This window comes from Coregonus clupeaformis, chromosome 37 (genome assembly GCF_020615455.1).
Source record: "Coregonus clupeaformis isolate EN_2021a chromosome 37, ASM2061545v1, whole genome shotgun sequence".
NCBI lineage: Eukaryota > Metazoa > Chordata > Actinopteri > Salmoniformes > Salmonidae > Coregonus > Coregonus clupeaformis.
In genome coordinates this window covers 17,014,031-17,038,648 of record NC_059228.1, presented here as the reverse complement: position 1 = coordinate 17,038,648, position 24,618 = coordinate 17,014,031, and the positions used below count along the sequence as shown (strand labels likewise).

The window sequence follows — 24,618 nt, the reverse complement described above, 5'->3', positions numbered from 1 at the left end:
TTTGGAGACCTGCCTTATATTCAGCTGGTTTGCAAAAGCACTGACACACTCAGAATTAACTGCACACAGCATCAGTATGCCTACGTAATCTTCAACGCGCTATGATTATTCGTTATGCGCAGTTGCTGCACACTTACCAAGCTCTCTGCCTAGAAATGCGCATGTGCAGTGTAGTTCTGGGTGGACTTCTTTTGAACACTCAAAGTGCACTAGCCATCACCGCAGCAAGAAACCAACACAGATTAAACATGAGCTTCACAGTCGAAGAGAGGGGGAACCCCAATACAATGAGCTATCGTTTGTTTTTCAGTAAGTATGGTTCACTTTTTAGTTTAGGCTATTAGCTTGCTATAATCGTGTCCGTGGATTTGCCGGTTTGCTACTGGGGCCGGCCCCAACCTCCCACGTGTCACTTTTATTCCTTGCCTTCATACTCCTATCTAATGTCACGTTCAAGTGTAGGTAGATTTCACACATAGTGTCACCTAGCATCGTGGATTTATAATTATAGGCGTGTAACATCGCTTGGACTTTGCTCCACATTGATTGATTTGAGCAGACAAACTAGTAATTGAATGGACCAGTTTTGCCGGTTGGTTGACAAATGCTTCTATTGAATTTGCTGGACGTGAATTTGACTTGGATCCAATTAATTCCTATGTTTAGTGTATATTAGGTTAATTCTGTAATTGTGGTATTTCTGATATAAGCTAGTATTGTTGGGATACCACACCAGTAGCTCTCGAGAACCCAAGGGGGCCCAAGGCCAGAGGCTCAGAGGCTTTCATCTTCCCCGTCTTGGGTTCTCAGCTGAATGTATCGACCACAGCTGGCTCAGAGCCCTCTGTTCCATACATTACACATAAGTCATTGGACGAAGGCATCTTCTGTACGGGGAGTTTTGTTAAGAGCCCTGACACTTGGTCTGAACATTAACACGCATCGCTTGCAGTATGTTATTTATTTATTTATTTATTTATTATTATTATTATTATTATTATTATTATTATTATTATTTATTAGAATTGTAAAAAATGGTGTAATTTTTACCCACAATTTTGTGATTACGATCTTGTCTCATCGCTCCAACTCCCCAACGGGCTTGGGAGAGGCGAAGGTCGAGTCATGCGTCCTCCGAAACATGACCCGCTCGCTTAACCCGGAAGCCAGCTGCACCAATGTGTCAGAGGAAACACTGTTCAACTGATGACTGAAGTCAGCCTGCAGGTTTCCGGCCCGCCACAAGGAGTCGCTAGAGCACAATGAGCCAAGTAAATAACCCAGACCAAACCCTCCCCTAACCCGGACGACACTGGGCCAATTGTGCGCCGCCCTATGGGACTCCCGGTCACGGCCGGTAATGACACAGATCGAACCCCAGGCTGTAGTGACGCCGCTACACTGCGATGCAGTGCCTTAGACCGCTGCGCCACTCGGGAGGCCGATACACACCTTGTTATAGAGTTAGTGTTCCCACATGGCCATATCTGTTACAGCGCGTGTTGATGGGAGACAGAGGGACCACCTGTGCTAATTAGCTATCTACGTCTCCGAACAGCTGTGTGTAGCTGTAGCCTAAAGTAATAAGGCCGCCAGAAACGTGTTGTCACTGGAAAATACTGTCTGCTGCAACTGTGATAGCCGGTTAAAACAGTGTACAATAAGTGTAGTTTTAGCATTTGTGAAATTATTTTGATGTGATATGAAGGGAAAGGGCTTTATGTTTTCTATCGCAATTGAGAATCGATTCACGTTTAGATGGATTTTTGGACTGCCAGAGCCAATCTACATCAGAAAATAACATAAAGTCCTTTACTTTATGTTATTAAAAATGGTATAGACTCCTTAAGAGTACATCTTGGGCTAAGCTGGCTCCATGCTAACTACAACTCCAACCCTCTGTTTTAACATTTAGAAACGTTAATAATGCTTGTGATACGGTTTTGGAAACATAAAGCCCTCTACTTTCACATCAAAATAATTTCACAAACGCAAAATATACACTTACTGTACCCTGTTTTAAATGTTTTTAACACAGTTGTAGTAAACAGTATTGTTCAGTTACAACACTATTCTGGCATTCTTCTTCCATTACTGTACTCACAGGTGTTCAGAGACGCTAATTAGAACAGGTAGTCACCTCTCTTCTGTAAACAAGCACTGTAACATGGAAATATGTCTGTTTGGAAACCCTAACCCTATAAAGGTGTGTAGTTATTTAACCATTAGTTTAAAAAATATATATTTTTTGTCAATATGAAAGTTATGTTCCAAAGGTTTCCAAAAACCATATCGCAAGCGAGGCTTATCGACTTTTAGACAGAGCATTTGGGCAGCTTGGAGAGTCGGGCCATTGCCCTTGGGCGGCAGACAGCTTCGTGAATAGACTGTATATGTTTAACATTACCATCTATTGAAAGGGCTACCACACCAGCAACTTAGATAATGCAGCTTATAAACTATGTGTGGGTTACGCCCAGTTTCTAAGATTAGGCTTCAAGACCTGTCAAAGGTGTTTCTCATCTAACCAGTTAGCCTGAATGTTTGATTGTTCATATTGAATGTGATTCAGCAGTTTTTCATATTTGTTGCATACAGTGCAGCCTTTGTGATCATGAATAAGTGTTATTAATGTGCAAGAGAGGTTGATTACATTTACACACACACACACACACACACACACACACACACACACACACACACACACACACACACACACACACACACACACACACACACACACACACACACACACACACACACACACTAGAGGCCTTCACGGACACACATTTTAAGCCAGAGCCCTACCCAGGCCCGATTGCTTCTGGCAAATGTAAAGCCCGGCCCTGCATGCACTCTGGTCAAGGCAGCTCTGACTCAGTGAGTATCCATAGCAACTGCTCCGCTTGGGCTGCTCTGCTCAATGAGAGAGCAGTGAGCTGTTAGTTACTTTTAGTCAATCTATACTCCGACAACTCAAGGAACATTATTTTCTGTGAAATAATCTCTCCTGTTTTAGGGTTGAAGCGCTTCTGACAACATGTTATGATCTTAGTCAGATATGACCGTACTGCGCAGCAGAGAACGAGCAAATGGCTTAGCTTCAAAATGTTTGTGATCAATTTTGGGATACCCAAGCTAACACACACACTGAAGTTAAAGGTCACTCATGTTCACCAATTCTCATGACCATATGGGTAAATATGGGGCGGCAGGTAGCTTAGTGGTTAAGAGCGTTGTGCCAGTAACCGAAAGGTCGCTGGTTCTAATCCCCGAGCCGACTAGGTGAAAAACCTGTTGATGTGCCCTTGAGCAAGGCACTTAACCCTAATTGCTCCTGTAAGTCGCTCTGGATAAGAGCGTCTGCTAAATGACCAATTTATTTATTTTATTTATTTAAATCAATTTGAATTCCATCACTTGTTGACAGCACCCCTTTTTGATTTGAATGAAACCTTCCATACATATTTGCCCATTGTAGAAGTTCTCAGAGAGTGACTTTTTGGACCTGAATGCTAAATCATTCAAGAGATCAAGGTGCTCAAAATTGACCTATTTTACATACCCCACCATACCATGTGACATTCATGTCTTCATCACTGGAAAAAAAATAAACAGTTGAGATTGATATAATTTAAAAGCTTACAAGCAGGGTTGTCAAAAAGTTTTTATAATTTCTTGAAAAAAAGTTTTTATTACGTCAATCATTTAAAAACGTGTAAACTCAGATTTGTTTCATATTTGCATATGTTGTAGCTTATACCTTTGCTTTTATATTATCTGAGGTTTTTATGTTTTGTCCGCCATCGGTTGAGACAGAACATGTTCTTGAATACAGGGTGGGGGTCATGTTTTGGCCGATTTTAAATGTACTAAAATTGGAAAATATTACATTTCCACAAAGATGGTTGGAGGTCCACACATCAGAGAATGTTGGCTTGAATGGGAATATCTGTTTTAAATTATACTGTCAATCCCCCATAGGAAACCTGTTGAAATTATAGAACTATTGATAATAGAAGAGACATGACCATTTAAGTTGACATTCGACGGTGGGTGGACCGGCGGCCATCTTTGTGGTAGTAATTAGAAGTTAAAATTTCAATTTAATTTAAAGATGCACTATTCAGAAATCGTGATGCCATTTCCTAGTTGCTAAAATTCTAATGGTTTCAGTTTGTGACAAAACAAGCAAGTATAGTGTAGAGAATCATTGTACCATCTGAACTGCTGTGAAATATATTTTCCATTATCAAAAATATTGTATTTTCAGCTGTTTGAAGCTGGTGTACAAAACCGAAAGTAAAAGTAAGAACTGACGTATAGAAATAGAGCACATAGAACATATCTAACACTTCTTAGAATTGCTTTCAATGAGAATGACAGATCTATAACTTACATTTCTATGTGAATTTGGTCGGGTCGCCCAAAAAGTTACATCTTCATGAGCTGAAATAAAATATCCTAGAAATGTCTCTCAAATGTTGTGCACAAATGTATTTACATCCCTGTTAGTGAGCATTTCTTTCCTTACCAAGATAATCCATCCACCTGACAGGTGTGGCATATCAAGAAGCTGATTAAACAGCATGCTCATTACACAGGTGCACCTTGTGCGGGGGACAATAAAAGGCCACTCTGAAATGTGCAGTTTTGTCACACAACACAATGCCACAGATGTCTGAAGTTTTGAGGGAGCGTGCAATTGTCATGCTGACTGCAGGAATGTCCACCAGAGCTGTTGCCAGAGAATTGAATGTTAATTTCTCTACCATAAGCCGCCTCCAACGTCGTTTTAGAGAATTTGGCAGTTCGTCCAACCGGCCTCACAACCGCAGACCACGTGTAACCATGCCAGCCCAGGACCTCCACATCCGGATTATTCAACTGCGGTATCGTCTGAGACCAGCCACCAGGACAGCTGATGAAACCTTGGGTTTGCACAACTGAAGAATATCTGCAAAAACTGTCAGAAACCATCTCAGGGAAGCACATCTGCGTGCTCGTGGTCCTCACCAGGGTCTTGACCTGACTGCAGTTCGGCGTTGAAACCTAATTCAGTGGGCAAATGCTCACCTTCAGTGGCCATTGACATGCTGGAGAAGTGTGCTTTTCACAGATGAATCCCAGTTTCAACTGTACCAGGTAGATGGCAGACAGCGTGTATGGCATCGTATGGACGAGCGGTTTGCTGATGTCAATGTTGTGAACAGAATGCCCCATGGTGGCGGTGGGGTTATGGTGTGGGCAGGCATAAGCTACGGACAACGAACACAATTGCATTTTATCAATGGGAATTTGAATGCACAGATATACCATGACGAGATCCTGAGGCCCATTGTCGTGCCATTCAACCGCCACCATCACCTCATGTTTCAGCATGATAATGGCCTGCATACTCACCAGCCATGTCACCCATTGAGCATGTTTGGGATGCTCTGGATCGACGTGTACGACAATGTGTTCCAGTTACCGCCAATATCCAGCAACTTCACACAGCCATTGAAGAGTGAGACAAAATTTCACAGACCACAATCAACAGCCTGATCAACTCTATGCGAAGGAGATATGTCACGCTGCATGAGGCAAATGGTGGTCACACCAGATACTGACTGGTTTTCTGAGCCATGCCCCTACTTTTTAATTTTTTTAAAGGAATCTGTGACCAACAGATGCATATTTGTATTCCATTCATGTGAAATCCATAGATTTGGGCCTAATGAATTTATTTCAGTTGACTGATTTCCTTATATGAATTGTAACTCAGTAAAGTCTTTGAAATTGTTGCATGTTGCGTTTATATTTTTGTTTAGTATGTATGTGTGTGTGTATATTTATTATTATTTTTGGAAATTGGAAATTCTCCCACGACCCCATTTTCCTATCAGGTCGCGACCCCTAGTTTAGGAACTGCTGGGGTAGAGTCTAGTGCGTGTACATAGAGCCAGTGCAAGAGAGTCGGTGCAAAACAATTAATGAATGCAACTTTCATGATAAATGGTAATGATCAATTGATTTTAATAACTTTAGGGGAGATTAGCTTACATAAGAAATGTCAGTATGTTTTTAACAGTTGGAAATGAATAAAAATTGATTATTTAAGAGGTAGGCTTATTTGGAACCCCCCATGGGTTTAAAGGGTACATTCGCTACCCATTAAGCCCAGCCTGGACTTTTCACATATTTGATCAAATATTTTTCTCTCACATAAAACATTTTCGTAAGTAAAGTCATAAAACTTCACGAGAGATTTATATTTCATTTAATCTACATGTAATGAATATTATGAATATTAGGGTTGTTTACATTAAATGTCTAAACTAAGATTTTGGTGGGCTTAATCGGTACACTTACGCTAGTTCTGTTCTATGTGCAGTATTTCTATGCTTCCCGTTATTAAGTTTCATTTTTGCATCTTTTACTTTCGGTTTTGCACACTCGCTTCAAACAGCTAAAAATACAATATTTTTGATTATTGAAAATATATTTCACAGCTGTTTAGATGGTACAATGATTCTCTACATTGCTTGTTTTTTCAGATAAACTGAAATTAGGCAAACTATATGAATTTTTGCAACCAGGAAACGGCGGAGTGATTTCTGTATTTTTTAAGTAATTAGGAAATAGTTTGACAACCCTGTTTGTAAGCTTTTCAATTATATCAATCTCAACCGTTTATCTTTTCGAGTGATAAAGACATGAATGTACTCTGGTGTGGTATGCAAAATGGGTCAACTTTGAGCACCTCTATCTCCTGAATGTTTTGGCATTCAGATCCAAAAAGTCACTTTCAGACCACTTCTTCTATGGGCAAACGTATGGAAAGTTTGTTTAAATCAAAAGGGATGCTCTCAAAGTGATTGAATTCATATGGATTAATTTACTCGTATGTTATTGTCTGTTCTCTGTAGAAAATGCTGATGGAAAGTATGTCTCCCCATTCCATGACATACCTATGTACGCTGATGAGAGCCAGGTAAAGTATATCACCTTTATCCTGCTACAACACCCAATTACACAATAACACACACACTGAATGTAGATGGGATATCTATTCAACTGTTTCTTTATAGAAAGACACCCACTTAGTCTAACTTTTGACTCCATGGTGAAACCTTGTGGTCGGAATAGCTTTAATGTATTATTGTTAGCCAAAAAATTGTATTGTGTGGGAGAGTAGGAGTAGCACTAGCAAGGTCATAGTCCGTTTGTCAAAGCAATGGTCTTTACCCCTCCAACACTAAACTCTTCAATCATTGGGCAGTAATTCTGGATTTCCTGGTATCTTATCTCTCTGGAATAATATATCCCAGTTGGATGGCCTTTAGTTTCCTCCAACTCATCCATAGTCATAAATAAATTATACCTGGGTATATTAATATTATGATACACTATATATAGAAAGGTATGTGGACACCCCTTCAAATTAGTGGATTTGGCTATTTCAGCCACACCCGTTGCTGACAGGTGTATAAAATCAAGCACACAGCCATGCAATCTCCGTAGACAAACATTTTGCTATAGAATGGCCTTACCGAAGAGCTCAATGACTTTCAATGTGGCACTGTCATAGGATGTCACCTTTCCAACAAGTCAGTTCGTCAAATTTCTGCCCTGCTAGAGCTGCCCTGGTCAACTCTAAGTGCTGTTATTGTGAAGTGGCGCAACAACGGCTCAGGCACGAAGTGGTAGGCCACACAAGCTCACAGAACGGGACCGCCGAGTATTGAAGCGCGTAAAAATCGTCTGTCCTAGGTTGCAACACTCACTACTGAGTTCCAAACTGCCTCTGGAAGCAAAGTCAGCACAAGAACTGTTCGTTTGGAGCTTCATGAAATGGGTTTCCATGGCCGAGCAGCCGCACACAAGCCTAAGATCACCATGCGCAATGTCAAGCGTCGGCTGGAGTGGTGTAAACCTCACTGCCATTGGACATGACAAAGGAGATGATTGTGGACTACAGGAAAAAGAAGAGAACCGAGCACGCCCCCATTCTCATCAACAGGGCTGTAGTGGAGCAGGTTGAGAGCTTCAAGTTCCTTGCTGTCCACATCACCAACAAACTATCATGGTCCAAACACACTAAGACAGTCGTGAAGAGGGCACGACAAAGCCTATTCCCCCTCAGGAGACTGAAAAAATTTGGCATGGGTCCTCAGATCCTCAAAAATGTCTACAGCTGCACCATCGAGAGCATCCTGACTGGTTGCATCACTACCTGGTATGGCAACTGCTCGGCCTCCGACCGCAAGGCACTACAGAGGGTAGTGCGTACGGCCCAGTACATCACTGGGGCCAAGCTTCCTGCCATCCAGGACCTCTATACCAGGCGGTGTCAGAGGAAGGCCCTAAAAATGGTCAAAGACTCCAGCCACCCTAGTCATAGACTGTTCTCTCTGCTACCGCACGGCAAGCGGTACTGGAGCGGCAAGTCTAGGTTCAAAAGGCTTCTTAACAGCTTCTACCCCCAAGCCATTAGACTCCTGAACAGCTAATCAAATGGCTACCCGGACTATTTGCATTGTAACCAGTCTTAACGCTTAACGCCAAATCTTAACGCTACAGCATACAGTGAAATTATAGACGATTCTGTGCTTCCAACTTTGTGGCAACAATTTGGGGAAGGCCCTTTCCTGTTTCAGCATGACAATGCCCCCGTGCACAAAGCGAGATCCATACAGAAATGGTTTGTCGAGATCAGTGTGGAAGAACTTGACTGGCCTACGCAGAGCCCTGACCTCAACCCAATCAAACACCTATGGGATGAATTGGAACGCCGACTGTGAGCCAGGCCTAATCGCCCAACATTGGTGCCCGACCTCACTAATGCTCTTGTGGCTGAATGGAAGCAAGTCCCCGCAGCAATGTTCCAACATCTAGTGGAAAGCCTTCCCAGAAGAGTGGAGGCTGTTTTAGCAGCATAGGGGGGACCAACTCCATATTCATGTCCATGATTTTGGAATGAGATGTAGTGTATGTGACACAGGCACACAAAAAAAGCAGTATGATTCATTGCTCTCTTCTCTTTCAGAACATTTTCCACGTGGTTGTTGAAGTACCAAGGTGGACAAACTCAAAGATGGAGGTAGGTTCACCTTGATTGATTGATTGATCGATTGATTTTATGAGCCAGTTTGTAAAAAATACACAGTACATTTATGTTAAAAACGTGACCGGGATAGCACAAAGTCAGTGGCGTATTTCCATTGTGGTCCCTGATGTGCAGGGTGCAGAAACAATATTGTGGTGGATACCAGGGTTGGGCTCAATTCGAATTGAAGGCAGTCAATTCAGGAAGTGATTTGAATTTAAAATGCAGACATTTTTTTAAAACTTTTGAAATAAATAAATAGCTTCTACTTTTCAGTTTATTGAGAAGTCATTGAAAATAAATGCCCTTTTTTCGATTGAATTAGAATTTTAGTTTACTTCCTGATTTGACTCCCTTCAATTCGAATTGAGCCCAACCCTGCTGTGTACATTGTGCTCTAGCCTAGTGAAGATCCTCTTCCTGCTAACTTTACCTTTACAGTAATATACCAGGTCTTAGTCCATAAGCCTAATATAACAATGCAAACCTACTTACCTGTATCCATTTGTCACATATCAGAACAACTCAACCTTTATTTAGCCAGATTAGTCTGGCTTTTACGATAACGACCTAGGGCCAGTTTCCCGGACACAGATTAGGCCTTGTCCGGTAACTAAAAAGCTATTTCAATAGAGGTTCTCTATTGAGCATGCATTTGAAAAATCGTGGACTAGGCTTAATCTGTGTCTGGGAAACTGGCCCCTGGCTAGTCAAGAGAGGTAAGCAAAATAATTCATCAAATGTATTTTATAAAGACCTTTTTACATCAGCTGTAAGAAAGTTATTTACAGATACCCAGCCTAAAACCCCAAAGAGCAAGCAATTCAGATGCAGTAGCATAGTGGCTACAAAAACTCCCTAGAAGGCAGGAACCTGGGAAGAAACCTAGAGAGGAACCAGGCTCAGAGGGGTGGCCAGTCCTCTTCTGGCTGTGCCAGGTGGAGATTTAAGAGTACGTGTGGCAATTAGGACCAGATCGTTTTTCAAGACGTTGAAAGCACATTCAATAATGTTTGGCTTTTCTACTTCCAGATTGCGACCAAAGACCCCCTGAACCCGATCAAGCAGGATGTGAAGAAGGGGAACCTGCGTTACGTCGCCAATGTTTTCCCCCACAAAGGCTACATCTGGAACTATGGCGCAATACCTCAGGTCAGACAGTCACTAACCTGCCACCAGACATTCACTAACCTGCCACCAGACATTCACTAACCTGCCACCAGACAGTCACTAACCTGCCACCAGACAGTCACTAACCTGCCACCAGACAGTCACTAACCTGCCACCAGACAGTCACTAACCTGCCACCAGACAGTCACTAACCTGCCACCAGACAGTCACTAACCTGCCACCAGACAGTCACTAACCTGCCACCAGACAGTCACTAACCTGCCACCAGACAGTCACTAACCTGCCACCAGACAGTCACTAACCTGCCACCAGACAGTCACTAACCTGCCACCAGACAGTCACTAACCTGTTACCAGACAGTCACTAACCTGGTACTAAGCTACATGTGGTCTGACAATGCAGACTACGCTATCCATGTCCATCTCAACTCATTGATCACCTAGAATTGAGTTGGCATTGATTGCCTAGTTCTCTGTGGTGATATGAACTAAGTATCTCAATCTTTTTTTGACAGTGATATTTCTCTTTCTTGATAGACTTGGGAGGACCCCGGGCACAAAGATGGAGACACTGGCTGCTGTGGTGACAATGACCCCATTGACGTCTGTGAAATCGGTACCAAGGTACAGCACTTGTTCTTAATCCTCTAACCATTAAACATTTAGAGCTGTTTTAAGATCTTGTTTCTTCCATCCACTGTCTGACATTCTTACATGCTTCTGGTGTCATTCAGAGCAGCTTTCTTTCACCTAAGCAAAGTGTCCAATTTTGAAAAGTATGTTGGTAACAATTAGGCAGATTTTGTTACTACATCAGCTGTCTGTAGTGAATTTGTGGTGTGAGCTTCATTTTGTGTGGTTGTGTGATGAAATTAACTTTCCTCAGACATGTGATCTGTTTTTTGACATAATATCATTGAAATTGACCTATCCCCATACCAATACGTTTTCTGTGTTGTACTGATCACATCCCTGTCTCCTCTCCAGGTGTGTTCGCGTGGTGAAGTGATCAAGGTGAAGGTACTGGGGGTTTTAGCCATGATCGACGAAGGGGAGACGGACTGGAAAGTCATGGCCATCAACGTGGAGGACCCTGAAGCTAAGGACCTGAACAGTAAGCACCGGAGGAGCTAGATGTGGGCTAAACTGAGAATCCCTAATACAGTATAACAGGCCAATCCTTAATACTGCCCATTGGCCCAGTCACTGCATGTAGTAGTACTGGAATATGATTGCTCAAGTGAAGAATGCAATGATTGAACAATTGTTTTCCCAAGTGTGTGGGTGTGTGTGTCTATTCCTATTGCCACAGTCATCCCCCCTCCTTATCCTGTGTACCTCAGACATCGGTGACATCCAGAGACTGAAGCCAGGTTACTTGGAGGCCACAGTGGACTGGTTCAGGAGGTACAAGGTACCAGACGGGAAACCAGAGAACCAGTTCGCCTTCAACGGACAGTTCAAAGACAAGGTATCCATCTTGTACCCCATACACAGAAGTTTGTGTTGTGTGAGCCTTGTCCGAGCCAGAGTGGCCCATCTCCTGTTTATGTAGCATTAGGCAAGGTATTGCCACAGCCTCGTGTTCCAGTATCTTCATCCACCCTTATCATCAAGATATTATTTAATTCTACAGTGAGGGAAAAAAGTATTTGATCCCCTGCTGATTTTGTACGTATGCCCACTGACAAAGAAATTATCAGTCTATAATTTTAATAGTAGGTTTATTTGAACAGTGAGAGACAGAATAACAACAAAAAATCCAGAAAAACACATGTCAAAAATGTTATAAATTGATTTGCATTTTAATGAGGGAAATTAGTATTTGACCCCCTCTCAATCAGAAAGACTTCTGGCTCCCAGGTGTCTTTTATACAGGTAACGAGCTGAGATTAGGAGCACACTCTTAAAGGGAGTGCTCCTAATCTCAGTTTGTTACCTGTATAAAAGACACCTGTCCACAGAAGCAATCAATCAATCAGATTCCAAACTCTCCACCATGGCTAAGACCAAAGAGCTCTCCAAGGATGTCAGGGACAAGATTAAGGACCTACACAAGGCTGGAATGGGCTACAAGACCATCGCCAAGCAGCTTGGTGAGAAGGTGACAACAGTTGGTGCGATTATTCACAAATGGAAGAAACACAAAAGAACTGTAAATCTCCCTTGGTCTGGGGCTCCATGCAAGATCTCACCTCGTAGAGTTGCAATGATCATGAGAACGGTGAGGAATCAGCCCAGAACTACACGGGAGGATCTTGTCATTGATCTCAAGGCAGCTGGGACCATAGTCACCAAGAAAACAATTGGTAACACACTGAAATCCTGCAGCGCCCGCAAGGTCCCCCTGCTCAAGAAAGCACTTATACAGGGCCGTCTGAAGTTTGCCAATGAACATCTGAATGATTCAGAGGAGAACTGGGTGAAAGTGTTGTGGTCAGATGAGACCAAAATCGAGCTCTTTGGCATCAACTCAACTCGCCGTGTTTGGAGGAGGAGGAATGCTGCCTATGACCCCAAGAACACCATCCCCACCGTCAAACATGGAGGCGGAAACATTATGCTTTGGGGGTGTTTTTCTGCTAAGGGGACAGGACAACTTCACCGCATCAAAGGGACGATGGACGGGGCCATGTACCGTCAAATCTTGGGTGAGAACCTCCTTCCCTCTGCCAGGGCATTGAAAATGGATCGTGGATGGGTATTCCAGCATGACAATGACCCAAAACACACGGCCAAGGCAACAAAGGAGTGGCTCAAGAAGCACATTAAGGTCCTGGAGTGGCCTAGCCAGTCTCCAGACCTTAATCCCATAGAAAATCTGTGGAGGGAGCTGAAGGTTCAAGTTGCCAAACTTCAGCCTCAACCTTAATGACTTGGAGAAGATCTGCAAAGAGGAGTGGGACGAAATCCCTCCTGAGATGTGTGCAAACCTGGTGGCCAAAACCTGGTGGCCAACTACAAGAAACATCTGACCTCTGTGATTGCCAACAAGGGTTTTGCCACCAAGTACTAAGTCATGTTTTGCAGAGGGGTCTAATACTTATTTTCCTCATTAAAATGCAAATCAATTTATAACATTTTTGACATGCGTTTTTCTGGATTTTGTTGTTGTTATTCTGTCTCTCACTGTTCAAATAAACCTACCATTAAAATTATAGACTGATCATGTCTTTGTCAATGGGCAAACGTACAAAATCAGCAGGGGATCAAATACTTTTTTTCCCTCACTGTATCTACTTTGTACCACATTCACCCTCATCATCTAAAGCAACTTTTTCAATCTACAGTGCCTTCAGAAAGTATTCAGACCTCAGCAATCTACACACAATACCACATAATGACAAAGCGAAAACAGGCTTTTAGATTTTTCTTCAAATGTATATTGTGACGTCACGAGAGGCTACACAGCTTTCAGCGGGATTGCTCAAGTAGTGCAAGGAGACAAGGTTCAAACAAAACAAGGATTTTATTATAGGTCTTGGGAAATTAACGAAAATATAACAAAATTCTGTTCTCTTGTGGCTCTTTAAGGGTTAACAGTTCAGGGATGTCTCTTCCACATCCAAAGTCATAATTCTCACTCGCTCAGATAACTTTTCCCCAGCCTTACTGTAGTCCACGTTGCAGCTAGTGGCCAACCCAGCAAAAAGTCCTTCCAAATGTCTCTCACGTATTTCCACAGGTGCATATATCCAAAGGTGAGTATTTCCCAAAGGTAAGTATCTCCAAATCCTTATATTCCTCATGGAAGTGGACGTGCAGCACTCTTGTCCTCCAGAGAGCCCAGGTTGGAGACTGTGTCTCTTCCCTTCCCAAACCTTCAGCTCATCAGCTCCTCATTTGTTTCAGCTGCGTGGGAAGATTGGCCATAGAGGGGTGGAGTTCCCGACCATACCAGCAGATGGAGCCATAGCTGTCTGGGTTTGCAGCCACCTCAGGGGATGTAACGTCCCTCCAGGACACAGCCTCTCGTGACATCACACATCCCCCTCCTCGGGACCGACGTCCTCGTCGGGTAAAGGCAGCGAAGAAGGCATCACGCCGGGAGAGGGCGTCCGCATTGCCGTGGTGCTTGCCAGCCCTGTGGACAACAGAAAAGTTAAACGGTTGCAAGCTCAAAAACCATCTGGTTACTCTACTGTTTGATTCCTTGTTCTTGGCCATCCACTGCAGAGGGGCGTGATCAGATACCACCATGAAACGTCGGCCCAGGAGATAGAACCGAAGGGACTCCAGGGCCCAGACTACAGCCAGACATTCTTTCTCCACCGTTGAATAGTTCTTCTCTCTTGGAAGTAACTTTCTGCTTAGGTAGAGAATGGGATGTTCTTCACCGTCATGTGCCTGGGTGAGGACAGCACCCAGACCCACCTCGAAGCATCCGCTTGGACAATGAATTCCTTCTTGAAGTCTGGTGCCACCAGGATCGGACTGGAGCAGAGTGCTCGCTTCAGGTTGAGGAAAGCCGCCTCCGCCGCAGGGTTCCACTTCACCATTCGTGAGTGGCGTTTGGTCGTCAGCTCCGTCAACGGTGCAGCTATGGTAGCAAAATCTGCAATAAAGCGTCTATAGTAGCCAGCGAGGCCCAAAAATGACCTTACTTGCTTCTTGGTGATGGGCTGCGGCCAGTCCTGTATGGCCCGCAGTTTGGCTTCCTGTGGTTTGACCAACCCCCGCCCAATGGTGTACCCCAGGTAGTTTGTCTCACTGAAGGCCAGCTTGCACTTCTTCGGGTTTGCCGTGAGCCCTGCTTCCCTGAGCGAATCCAGCACCGCTTGTACCCGGGGTATGTGGCTGGCCCAATCCGGACTTTGTATAACAACATCATCCAAATAAGCCGCTGCGTGCCTCTTGTGGGGGCGCAAGGACTCGATCCATCAGGCGTTGGAACGTGGCAGGTGCCCCGTGGAGACCAAACGGAAGTCGGGTATACTGGTAGAGCCCCTCCGGGGGTGGCAAAGGCTGTCTTCTCCTTAGACGCCGGGGTCAGGGGCACCTGCCAGTAGCCTTTGTGAGATCAAGAGTGGTTAGGAAACGAGCATGCCCCAAGGAGTCTATTAAATCATCGACACGAGGCATTGGGTATGCATCAAATTCAGACACTTCATTCAACTTTCGATAGTCATTACAAAATCGTACTGAACCGTCTGGCTTGGGAACTAGTACGATGGGACTTGCCCAGGCACTGTGGGACTCTTCGATTACTCCCAACTCCCGCATCTTCCTTACCTCCTTCTGTATAACCACTTTACGAGCCTCTGGCACGCGGTACGGGCGCTGGTTTACCGTTCGGCCAGGCATGGTGCGGATCTCATGTTGGACCACCTCTGTGTGACCGGGAAGGGAGGAGAAGACATCCTGGTTCTGCTCCACGAGTTCCAGGGCCATCTGTCGTTGATGTGGGGACAGATTTGGACCCAGCTGAACCTCTTCTCGCGCCGGTTCCTTGGTCTCTGTGGGGGGTAGACAGCTGAACAGCGCCTCTCTGGCGTGCCACTTCTTTAAAAGGTTAACATGATAAATCTGCTCAGTTTTTCTTTTATCTGGTTGCCTCACCTTGTAGTTTACTTCTCCCATGCGTTCAATGACCTCATATGGTCCTTGCCAGGTTGCCAGGAATTTACACTCAACGGTTGGCACCAGGACCAGCACTCTGTCCCCCGGCTTAAACTCCCTGGGTTGAGCAGATCTGTTGTAGGAGGCTTGCTGTTGCCGCTGACTGGCCTCCAGGTGTTCCCGCATCATGGGATAGATGGCCTTCATTCTCTCCCTCATAGCCCCGACATGGTCGATCAGTGTCCGCTGTTGGCATGGCTGCTCCTCCCAGGCCTCCTTGGCGATGTCGAGCAGTCCTCTGGGTCTGTAGGAAAGCAAGAGCTCAAAGGGTGAAAAACCAGTAGAAGACTGAGGTACCTCTCTCACCGCAAATAATATGTAGGGTAACAGCTGATCCCAGTTGCGCCATCTTCCCCTACCGCTTTCCGCAGCATGGATTTTAGTGTTTTGTTAAAACGTTCGACTAGGCCATCTGTCTGGGGGTGGTAGACCGAGGTTCTCAGCTGTTTGATTTTCAGTAAAGCACAGAGTTCTTTCATCACCCTGGACATGAATGGAGTCCCTTGGTCCGTCAATATCTCTTTTGGGATTCCCAGACTAGTTGAGAGACGGAACAGCTCCTTGGCGATTTGTCTGGATGTAGCCTTCCTCAGCGGAATGGCCTCCGGGTACCGGGATGCATAGTCCAGAATGACCAGAATGTATTGATGTCCCCTGGAACTTTTCGGTAAGGGCCCGACTATGTCTAATCCAATCCTCTCAAAAGGCGTTTCGATAATGGGCAAGGGAATGAGCGGGTTTCTATATGTGGGCTTTGGCGCAACCTGCTGACACTCAGGGCAACTACGGCAGTAGTTCTCTATCTCTTTGTGTACTCCTGGCCAAAAGAAACGTTGCATGATTCTTTCCTTAGTCTTCTCCACCCCCAAGTGGGCCCCTAGCGGGTGTGTGTGTGCTAGGTTGAGTACTGTGGCCCGATAGGGCTGTGGCACGAGGAGCTGTTCATGCACTTCATCATTTTTCTTGACTATCTGATATACTAACCCCCGGTTTACTGCGAAATGGGGGTAAGTAGGGTTTGTCTTATCACCTAACACTACACCTTCTAATACCTGCACATTTCTTAAGGCATTTGCAAGAGTAGGATCTTGTAATTGAGCCGTACCATACTGGCCTGTGAGAGGGGGAAGCTCTTGGGTGCCTGGGACGTCTTCTTCACTGGAGAACGGAGCGCTTTCCTGGGCTGCGTTCTCTTCTCCCGTATCCGGACCAGTCTCGGTGTCGGTCTGGGCACCTGCCATCCCTATCAGAGCCCGGGCGGGAGTGAGTAACTCGGAGGATTGCACCGGAGCCTTCCCAGGATGAGTCTTGCCTCTCCGTTTCCGCGGTACTCGGGTTATCCTCTCCTGAGACTCTCTCCAGAGTGGGTAAAAGGCTGGGCAGTCTCGTCCAATTAGGACAGGGACGGGGAGGGAATCAACCACCCCGCCGTCGTGTGTATGGTTCCCCGTGTGCTGGTCATTGTAAGTTCAGTAATGGGGTATTCTCTGGTGTCCCCATGGACACAGGAAACTGGGAGGACTTTCCCCGGGGGTCAGACACGTTGGGCCCACCAAATCCTTACGCACCAGGGTGGCCCGGCTACCAGAATCCAGTAAGGCCTCCACATCATGGTGATTCACAGTTACCGGGCAGGTGGGGGGTCGATCTGGGCCGCCATCTACGACTCCCAAGAGCGAGGCAAAACGGTGTGTGGGTGCTGAGCTGGAGGACTCCGCAGTGGGCATAGGTTCATCGGCTGGTTTCCCACACTGCCAGGAGATATGTCCCATCTCCCCACACCGGTAACACTGTCGAGTTTCCCCCTCCTGGTGTACTCTTCTTGGACCCGCCGGGTTTCTGGCTCCCCCTGGAGCCGGGATAAGTCCTGACGTGGCTGGGTTCGAGACCTTGGGGTCCTTTGGGACGGGTTCTTCCCATTTGTGGTGGGGCCGCACTCCTGGGGTCTTTTCGGGAAGCATTCAGCATCTCCGCTGTGGCCTGGTACTTTTCCACAGCTTCCACGGTCAGATCAGCCGTGGTCAAGGCCTGTTGACTGATGACCCATTTTGCCTCATAAGGCAGGGCGCGTAGGTAACGATCCACCACAACGGCCTCCACCACCGCCGCTGCTGTATTCCTCTGCGGATCCAGCCATTTCCTTGCGATTCGGACCAGTTCATGCATCTGCGCCCGAGGAGGTTGGTCTGGTTGGAAGGTCCAGCTGTGAAAGCGCTGGGCCATACCAAACTTTGTGAGTCCATATCTGCTGAGGATCTCAGACTTCAGGGCATCATAGTCAGTAACCTGGTCAGGGCCCAGGTCCCGGACAGCATTCAGCGATTCCCCGGTTAGAAAGGGGGCTAACAGACCAACCCACTGTTGCTTGGGCCAGGCTTCCCTAGTGGCCGTGGCCTCAAATGCATGCAGGTATGCCTCAATGTCATCGGTAGCTCCCATCTTAGATATAAAGTCACTTGCCTTTATTGGGCGGGTATTTTGGACCACCCTCTGTCTCTGCAACTGCAACTCCTCTGCCTTCAGAAGGTTGGCTTTCTTTTGCTCCTCCAAGAGAGCCACGTTTGCTTGCATCTGGGCTTGCTGGCCAGCAACAAGGGCTTTCAATATGTCCTCCATTTCAGTCGGCGGGGAGCCTACGGCCAACTTGGAAAACTGGGTGATCAAACCTTCGGTATCCTCCTCTGACATGCACTATTAACGCTTGAGCGTGCCCGTATTCTCCACCATCTGTGACGTCACGAGAGGCTACACAGCTTTCAGCGGGATTGCTCAAGTAGTGCAAGGAGACAAGGTTCAAACAAAACAAGGATTTTATTATAGGTCTTGGGAAATTAACGAAAATATAACAAAATTCTGTTCTCTTGTGGCTCTTTAAGGGTTAACAGTTCAGGGATGTCTCTTCCACATCCAAAGTCATAATTCTCACTCGCTCAGATAACTTTTCCCCAGCCTTACTGTAGTCCACGTTGCAGCTAGTGGCCAACCCAGCAAAAAGTCCTTCCAAATGTCTCTCACGTATTTCCACAGGTGCATATATCCAAAGGTGAGTATTTCCCAAAGGTAAGTATCTCCAAATCCTTATATTCCTCATGGAAGTGGACGTGCAGCACTCTTGTCCTCCAGAGAGCCCAGGTTGGAGACTGTGTCTCTTCCCTTCCCAAACCTTCAGCTCATCAGCTCCTCATTTGTTTCAGCTGCGTGGGAAGATTGGCCATAGAGGGGTGGAGTTCCCGACCATACCAGCAGATGGAGCCATAGCTGTCTGGGTTTGCAGCCACCTCAGGGGGATGTAACGTCCCTCCAGGACACAGCCTCTCGTGACATCACACAATATATATAAAAAAAACATTATAAGTATTCAGACCTTTTGCTCTGAGACTCGAAATTGAGCTCAGGTGCATCCTGTTTCCAATGATCATCCTTGATGTTTCTACAACTTGATTTGAGTCCACCTGTGGTAATTTCAATTGATTGGACATGATTTGGAAAGGAACACACCTGTCTGTATAAGGTCCCACAGTTGACAGTGCATGTCAGAGCAAAAACCAAGCCATGAGGTCGAAGGAATTGTCCGTAGAGCTCAGAGACAGGATTGTGTGGAGAAACAGATCTGGGGAAGGGTACCAAAAAACATCTGCAGCATTGAAGGTCCCCAAGAACACAGTTCCCTCCATCATTCTTAAATGGAAGAAGTTTGGAACCACCAAGACTCTTCCTAGAGCTGGCCGCCCAGCCAAACTGAGCAATCGGGAGAGAAGGGCCTTGGTCAGGGAGGTGACCAAGAACCCGATGGTCACTCTAACAGAGCTCCTCTGTGGAGATGGGAAAACCTTTCAGAAGGACAACCATCTCTGCAGCACTCCACCAATCAGGCCTTTATGGTAGAGTCACCAGACGGAAGCCACTCCTCAGTAAAAGGCACATGACAGCCCGCTTGGAGTTTGCCAAAAGGCACCTAAAGACTCTCAGATCATGAGAAACAAGATTCTCTGGTCTGATGAAACCAAGATTGAACTCTTTGGCCTGAATGCCATGCGTCACATCTGGAGGAAACCTGACACCATCCCTACGGTGAAGCATGGTGGTGCGAGCATCATACTGTGGGAATGTTTTTCAGTGACAGGGACGGGAGACTAGTCAGGATCGAGGCAAAGATGAACGGAGCAATGTACAGAGAGATCCTTGATGAAAACCTGTTCCAGAGTGCTCAGGACCTCAGACTGGGACAAAGGTTCACCTTCCAACAGGATTACGACCCTAAGCCCACATCCAAGACAACGCAGGAATGGCTTCGGTACAAGTCTCTGAATGTCCTTGAGTGGCCCAGCCAGAGCCCGGACTTGAACCCAATCGAACTTCTCAGGGGAGACCTGAAAATAGCTGTGCAGCAATGCTCCCCATCCAACCTGACAGAGCTTGAGAGGATCTGCAGAGAAGAATGGGAGAAACTCCCCAAATACAGGTGCCAAGCTTGTAGTGTCATACCCAAGAAGACTCAAGGCTGTAATCGCTGCCAAAGGTGCTTCAACAAAGTACTGAGTAAAGGGTCTGAATACTTATGTAAATGTGTGATATCTGGTTTTCTTTTAAAATAAATTGGCAAAAAAATAAAAAAAAACAGTTTTTGCTTTGTCGTTATGGAGTATTGTGTGTAGATTGATGGGGGAAAAAACAATTTAATCAATTATAGAATAAGGCTGTAACTTAACAAAATGTGGAAAAATGCAAGGGGTCTGAACACTTTCCGAAGGCACTGTAGATACATGGATAGCAGTTTAGCCTGTATGCCAGTCTGTTTCTGCATTAGCCATCATGTTGTTATGCCTTCGTAGCCTTGTAGCAATGCAACGTTGTTGAATGCCGAAACGGTGTGGTACCCAGGCTAGATTGCATTCGCCAAATAGAGTGCTGACATTTCTGTTGCAAGACCCACAGGGTGGTTTTATCCTGTTGCAACATAGTATGTCCCTGTGTAGTGTCCAGTGAAGTTCAATAGTAACTAGTAAGAACCTGGTTTAAAGCGATTGGCTCAGCAAAAATACAGAAATACAAAGGGTTGGTTTCCTGGACACAGATTAAGCCTAGTCCTGGTCTATAAAGCACTCACAATTGGGATTCTCCATTGAGTTTGCATTTTAGTTGGGGACTAGGCTTAATCTGTGTCCAGGAAACCCCCCTCAAACTGTATGTTTCCTTACCCTGACAACAGCCTCTGCTCGGTCTGTATGTTTCCTTACCCTGACAACAGCCTCTGCTCGGTCTGTATGTTTCCTTACCCTGACAACAGCCTCTGCTCGGTCTGTATGTTTCCCTGTCAGGACTTTGCCATTGAGACAATCAAGAGCACCCATCGCTTCTGGAAGGCACTTATCTCTGAAAATACCAATGCTGGAGGACTCAACTGGTGAGGAGAGAACACTATGTACAATCCTCTTACAGTACAGTACAATACCTCTAAAACTGGCGTTTGTTACAGTCCCATCATTTTAATATCATTACTGTGAAGTCATTCTTAAAGATTCTTAAAGGCCCAATCTGTAATTCTAACATGTAGACCCTGCCACTTAATTTGTGAAATTAGATTTGACTTCTGACAAACTTGTTTGAATACAGCAACAAGCAAGAACTTGTTTGAATCTGATGTGACCGTTTTCCTCCCATCCTGCAGTAAAAATACGTGTGTGTCGGCGGGAGATAGCCCCTTCTGCTGCTCTACAGACGAGGCCAAGGCTGTCGTAGGCGGGGTCAGTACTTCCTGTTTCTTCATGACTAGGTTCTAGAACTTCAGGGTCAGCTCAGAACTGTCTCCTTTAGAACTTCAGGGTCAGCTCAGAACTGTCTCCGTTATATGCTCTGCTCTTAACTGCGGCGGTCAGTACTGCGGTCAGTAACTATTCAAGTAAAATCGAGCAATTCAAAGTGCATTTCAAGGGTGAAACTCACTTCTGTTGACGGGGTCAGTACTTCAAATAAAAAATTAGCAATTAAAAGTGCATTGCAGGGATTGTAACATTCTACACATACAGTTAATGTCGGAAGTTTACATACACTTAGGTTGGAGTCATTAAAACTTGTTTTTCAATCACTCCACACATTTCTTGTTAACAAACTATAGTTTTGGCAAGTCGGTTAGGACATCTACTTTGTGCATGACACAAGTAATTTTTCCAACAATTGTTTACAGACAGTTTATTTCACTTATAATTCACTGTATCACAATTCCAGTGGGTCAGAAGTTTACATACACTAAGTTGACTGTGCCTTTAAACAGCCTGGAAAATTCCAGAAAATTATGTAATGGCTTTAGAAGCTTCTGATAGGCTAATTGACATCATTTGAGTGAATTGGAGGTGTACATGTGGATGTATTTCAAGGCCTACCTTCAAACTCAGCGCCTCTTTGCTTGACATCATAGGAAAATCAAAAGAAATCAGCCAAGACCTCAGGAAAAAAATTGTAGACCTCCACAAGTCTGGTACATCCTTGGGAGCAATTTCCAAACGCCTGAAGGTACCACGTTCATCTGTACAAACAATAGTACGCAAGAACAAACACCATGGGACCACGCAGCCGTCATACCGCTCAGGAAGGAGATGTGTTCTGTCTCCTAGAGATGAACATACTTTGATGCGAAAAGTGCAAATCAATCCCAGAACAACAGCAAAGGACCTTGTGAAGATGCTGGAGGAAACAGGTACAAAAGTATCTATATCCACAGTCTAACGAGTCCTATATCGACATAACCTGAAAGGCCGCTCAGCAAGGAAGAAGCCACTGCTCCAAAACCGCCATAAAAAAGCCAGACTATGGTTTGCAACTGCACATGGGGACAAAGATCGTACTTTTTGGAGAAATGTCCTCTGGTCTGATGAAACAAAAATAGAACTGTTTGGCCATAATGACCATCGTTATGTTTGGAGGAAAATGAGAGGGTTGCAAGCCGAAGAACACCATCCCAACCGTGATGTACGGGGGTGGCAGCATCATTTTTTATTATTTTTATTTAACCTTTATTTAACCAGGTAAGCCAGTTGAGAACAAGTCCTCATTTACAACTGCCACCTGGCCAAGATAAAGCAAAGCAGTGTGATTTAAAAACAATATAGAGTTACATGGAATAAACAAAACGTACAGTCAAATGTAGTAAGTTATGGAGGTAAGGCAATAAATAGGCCATAGTGCAAAATAATTACAATTTAGTATTAACACTGATACATTTCTTAAGACATGATTTCATTACTCTTTTTGTCCTTCCATCTACTCTCATCTTCCGAGTGTGGAGAAGATAGTCTATTGTTTCTCAGTCACACTGTGGGGGTGCTTTGCTGCAGGAGGGACTGGTGTACTTCACAAAATAGATGGCATCATGAGGAAGGAAAATTATGTGGATATATTGAAGCAACATCTCAAGACATCAGTCAGGAAGTTAAAGCTTGGTCGCAAATGGGTCTTCCAAATGGACAATGACCCCAAGCATACTTCCAAAGTTGTGGCAAAATGGCTTAAGGACAACAAAGTCAAGGTATTGGAGTGGCCATCACAAAGCCCTGACCTCAATCCTAACTGACCTAAGAAAGATACTTTTTACTAGGATTAAATGTCAGGAATTGTGAAAAACTGAGTTTAAATGTATTTGGCTAAGGTGTATGTAAACTTCCGACTTCAATTGTACATACCTCTGGTGTTGTCAAACATGTCTGGCATGCATCTTTATACTTTGCTCAATCAGATCATCCAATTATGTATTTATTATTGCTTGTATTTTTTGGGGGTCTTTTTTTAGACAAGCCCTTGTGGAACTGAAGATCCTATCCCCTGCTCAGGTAAGTCTTTTACATTTCACAATGTTAATCACTGTTAATGATTATCCTTGATGTGATTGTATATTTATGGATTGGATCCTGCATTGACTATCAGATGGTTATTTGACGTATTGTAAAAATCCCACTTTTATGACCAACCTGGAATGATAAGGAAGGATTGCATGGTTGTACACACATTTTCTTTTAGGACAGACAATTCCATTGCTATTCAGGAAGTAAGTTAAGTTGAATCCAATTACATTTCTCCTCAGTGGGGATAATTGGAATTTCAGTTTACTTCCTGAATTGAAATGGAATTGACACGTCTAATCATGTGATTTGTTTTTTCTTTCTATTTCCAGTGGATAAATGGTTCTACTATGAGAAGTAACTTTGAGATGAAGACTCAATGGACCAGAAGTGTCTAATCTGTTTAGCTAGCATATTTGAAGATAATAGACTTAACGATGGTTGTGGGTGTGACTGAGAAACAATAGACTATCTTCTCCACACTCGGAAGATGAGAGTAGATGGAAGGACAAAAAGAGTAATGAAATCATGTCTTAGGAAATGTATTTTCCCATTTATTTAACAAAGGTCTCATTGGAGATGTGCTGTCCAACAGCTGGCACTGGTAGGGTGCTACCTATAGCTACTCATGTACTGTATGCCAGGATCATCTCAATCGCCTTTAATAAAGCTTTTTCTGTTGAAAACATGTCTACGATTATTTTGTTGGATAATGTACGACCTATTTTTTTTTTTCTTCTAACAACTTTCAATATTTTATTTGGGTCTGTGTTGACAATCTTTTGTAGAAAGTTCTACTCTTGTTACCCAGCTGACATATTATGTAGATGAGGGTTGATTTGGTTACACTTTGCTAGTGTACTGATATTGAAAAACACACGTTTGGAGTTTGTTCTACTGCCATCTAGCGGTCATTTTCTATTCCACAGCGGCTTCCGAATTATGT

General features: G+C 44.6%; 1 protein-coding gene across 1 annotated transcript; it reads left to right on the top strand.

The window, feature by feature from the left end:
* The first annotated feature begins 139 nt into the window (after positions 1-139).
* LOC121553698 (inorganic pyrophosphatase-like) lies at positions 140-24,358 on the top strand. Its single transcript, XM_041867014.1, has 11 exons — positions 140-309; positions 6,912-6,976; positions 9,032-9,085; positions 10,124-10,243; positions 10,759-10,845; positions 11,209-11,335; positions 11,565-11,692; positions 21,159-21,244; positions 21,509-21,584; positions 23,624-23,663; positions 24,005-24,358. The coding sequence occupies exons 1-11, from the start codon at positions 156-158 to the stop codon at positions 24,031-24,033; spliced, it is 966 nt and encodes a 321-aa protein (XP_041722948.1). The 5' UTR covers positions 140-155; the 3' UTR covers positions 24,034-24,358.
* The last annotated feature ends 260 nt before the right edge of the window (positions 24,359-24,618 follow it).

Excerpts from the sequence above, each read along its gene's own strand:
- LOC121553698 (XM_041867014.1), top strand. The coding sequence starts at position 156 with ATGCGCATGTGCAGTGTAGTTCTGGGTGGACTTCTTTTGAACACTCAA. Across the intron at positions 10,244-10,758 it reads ACTATGGCGCAATACCTCAG|ACTTGGGAGGACCCCGGGCA; the intron begins GTCAGACAGTCA and ends CTTTCTTGATAG. Across the intron at positions 10,846-11,208 it reads TCTGTGAAATCGGTACCAAG|GTGTGTTCGCGTGGTGAAGT; the intron begins GTACAGCACTTG and ends TCTCCTCTCCAG.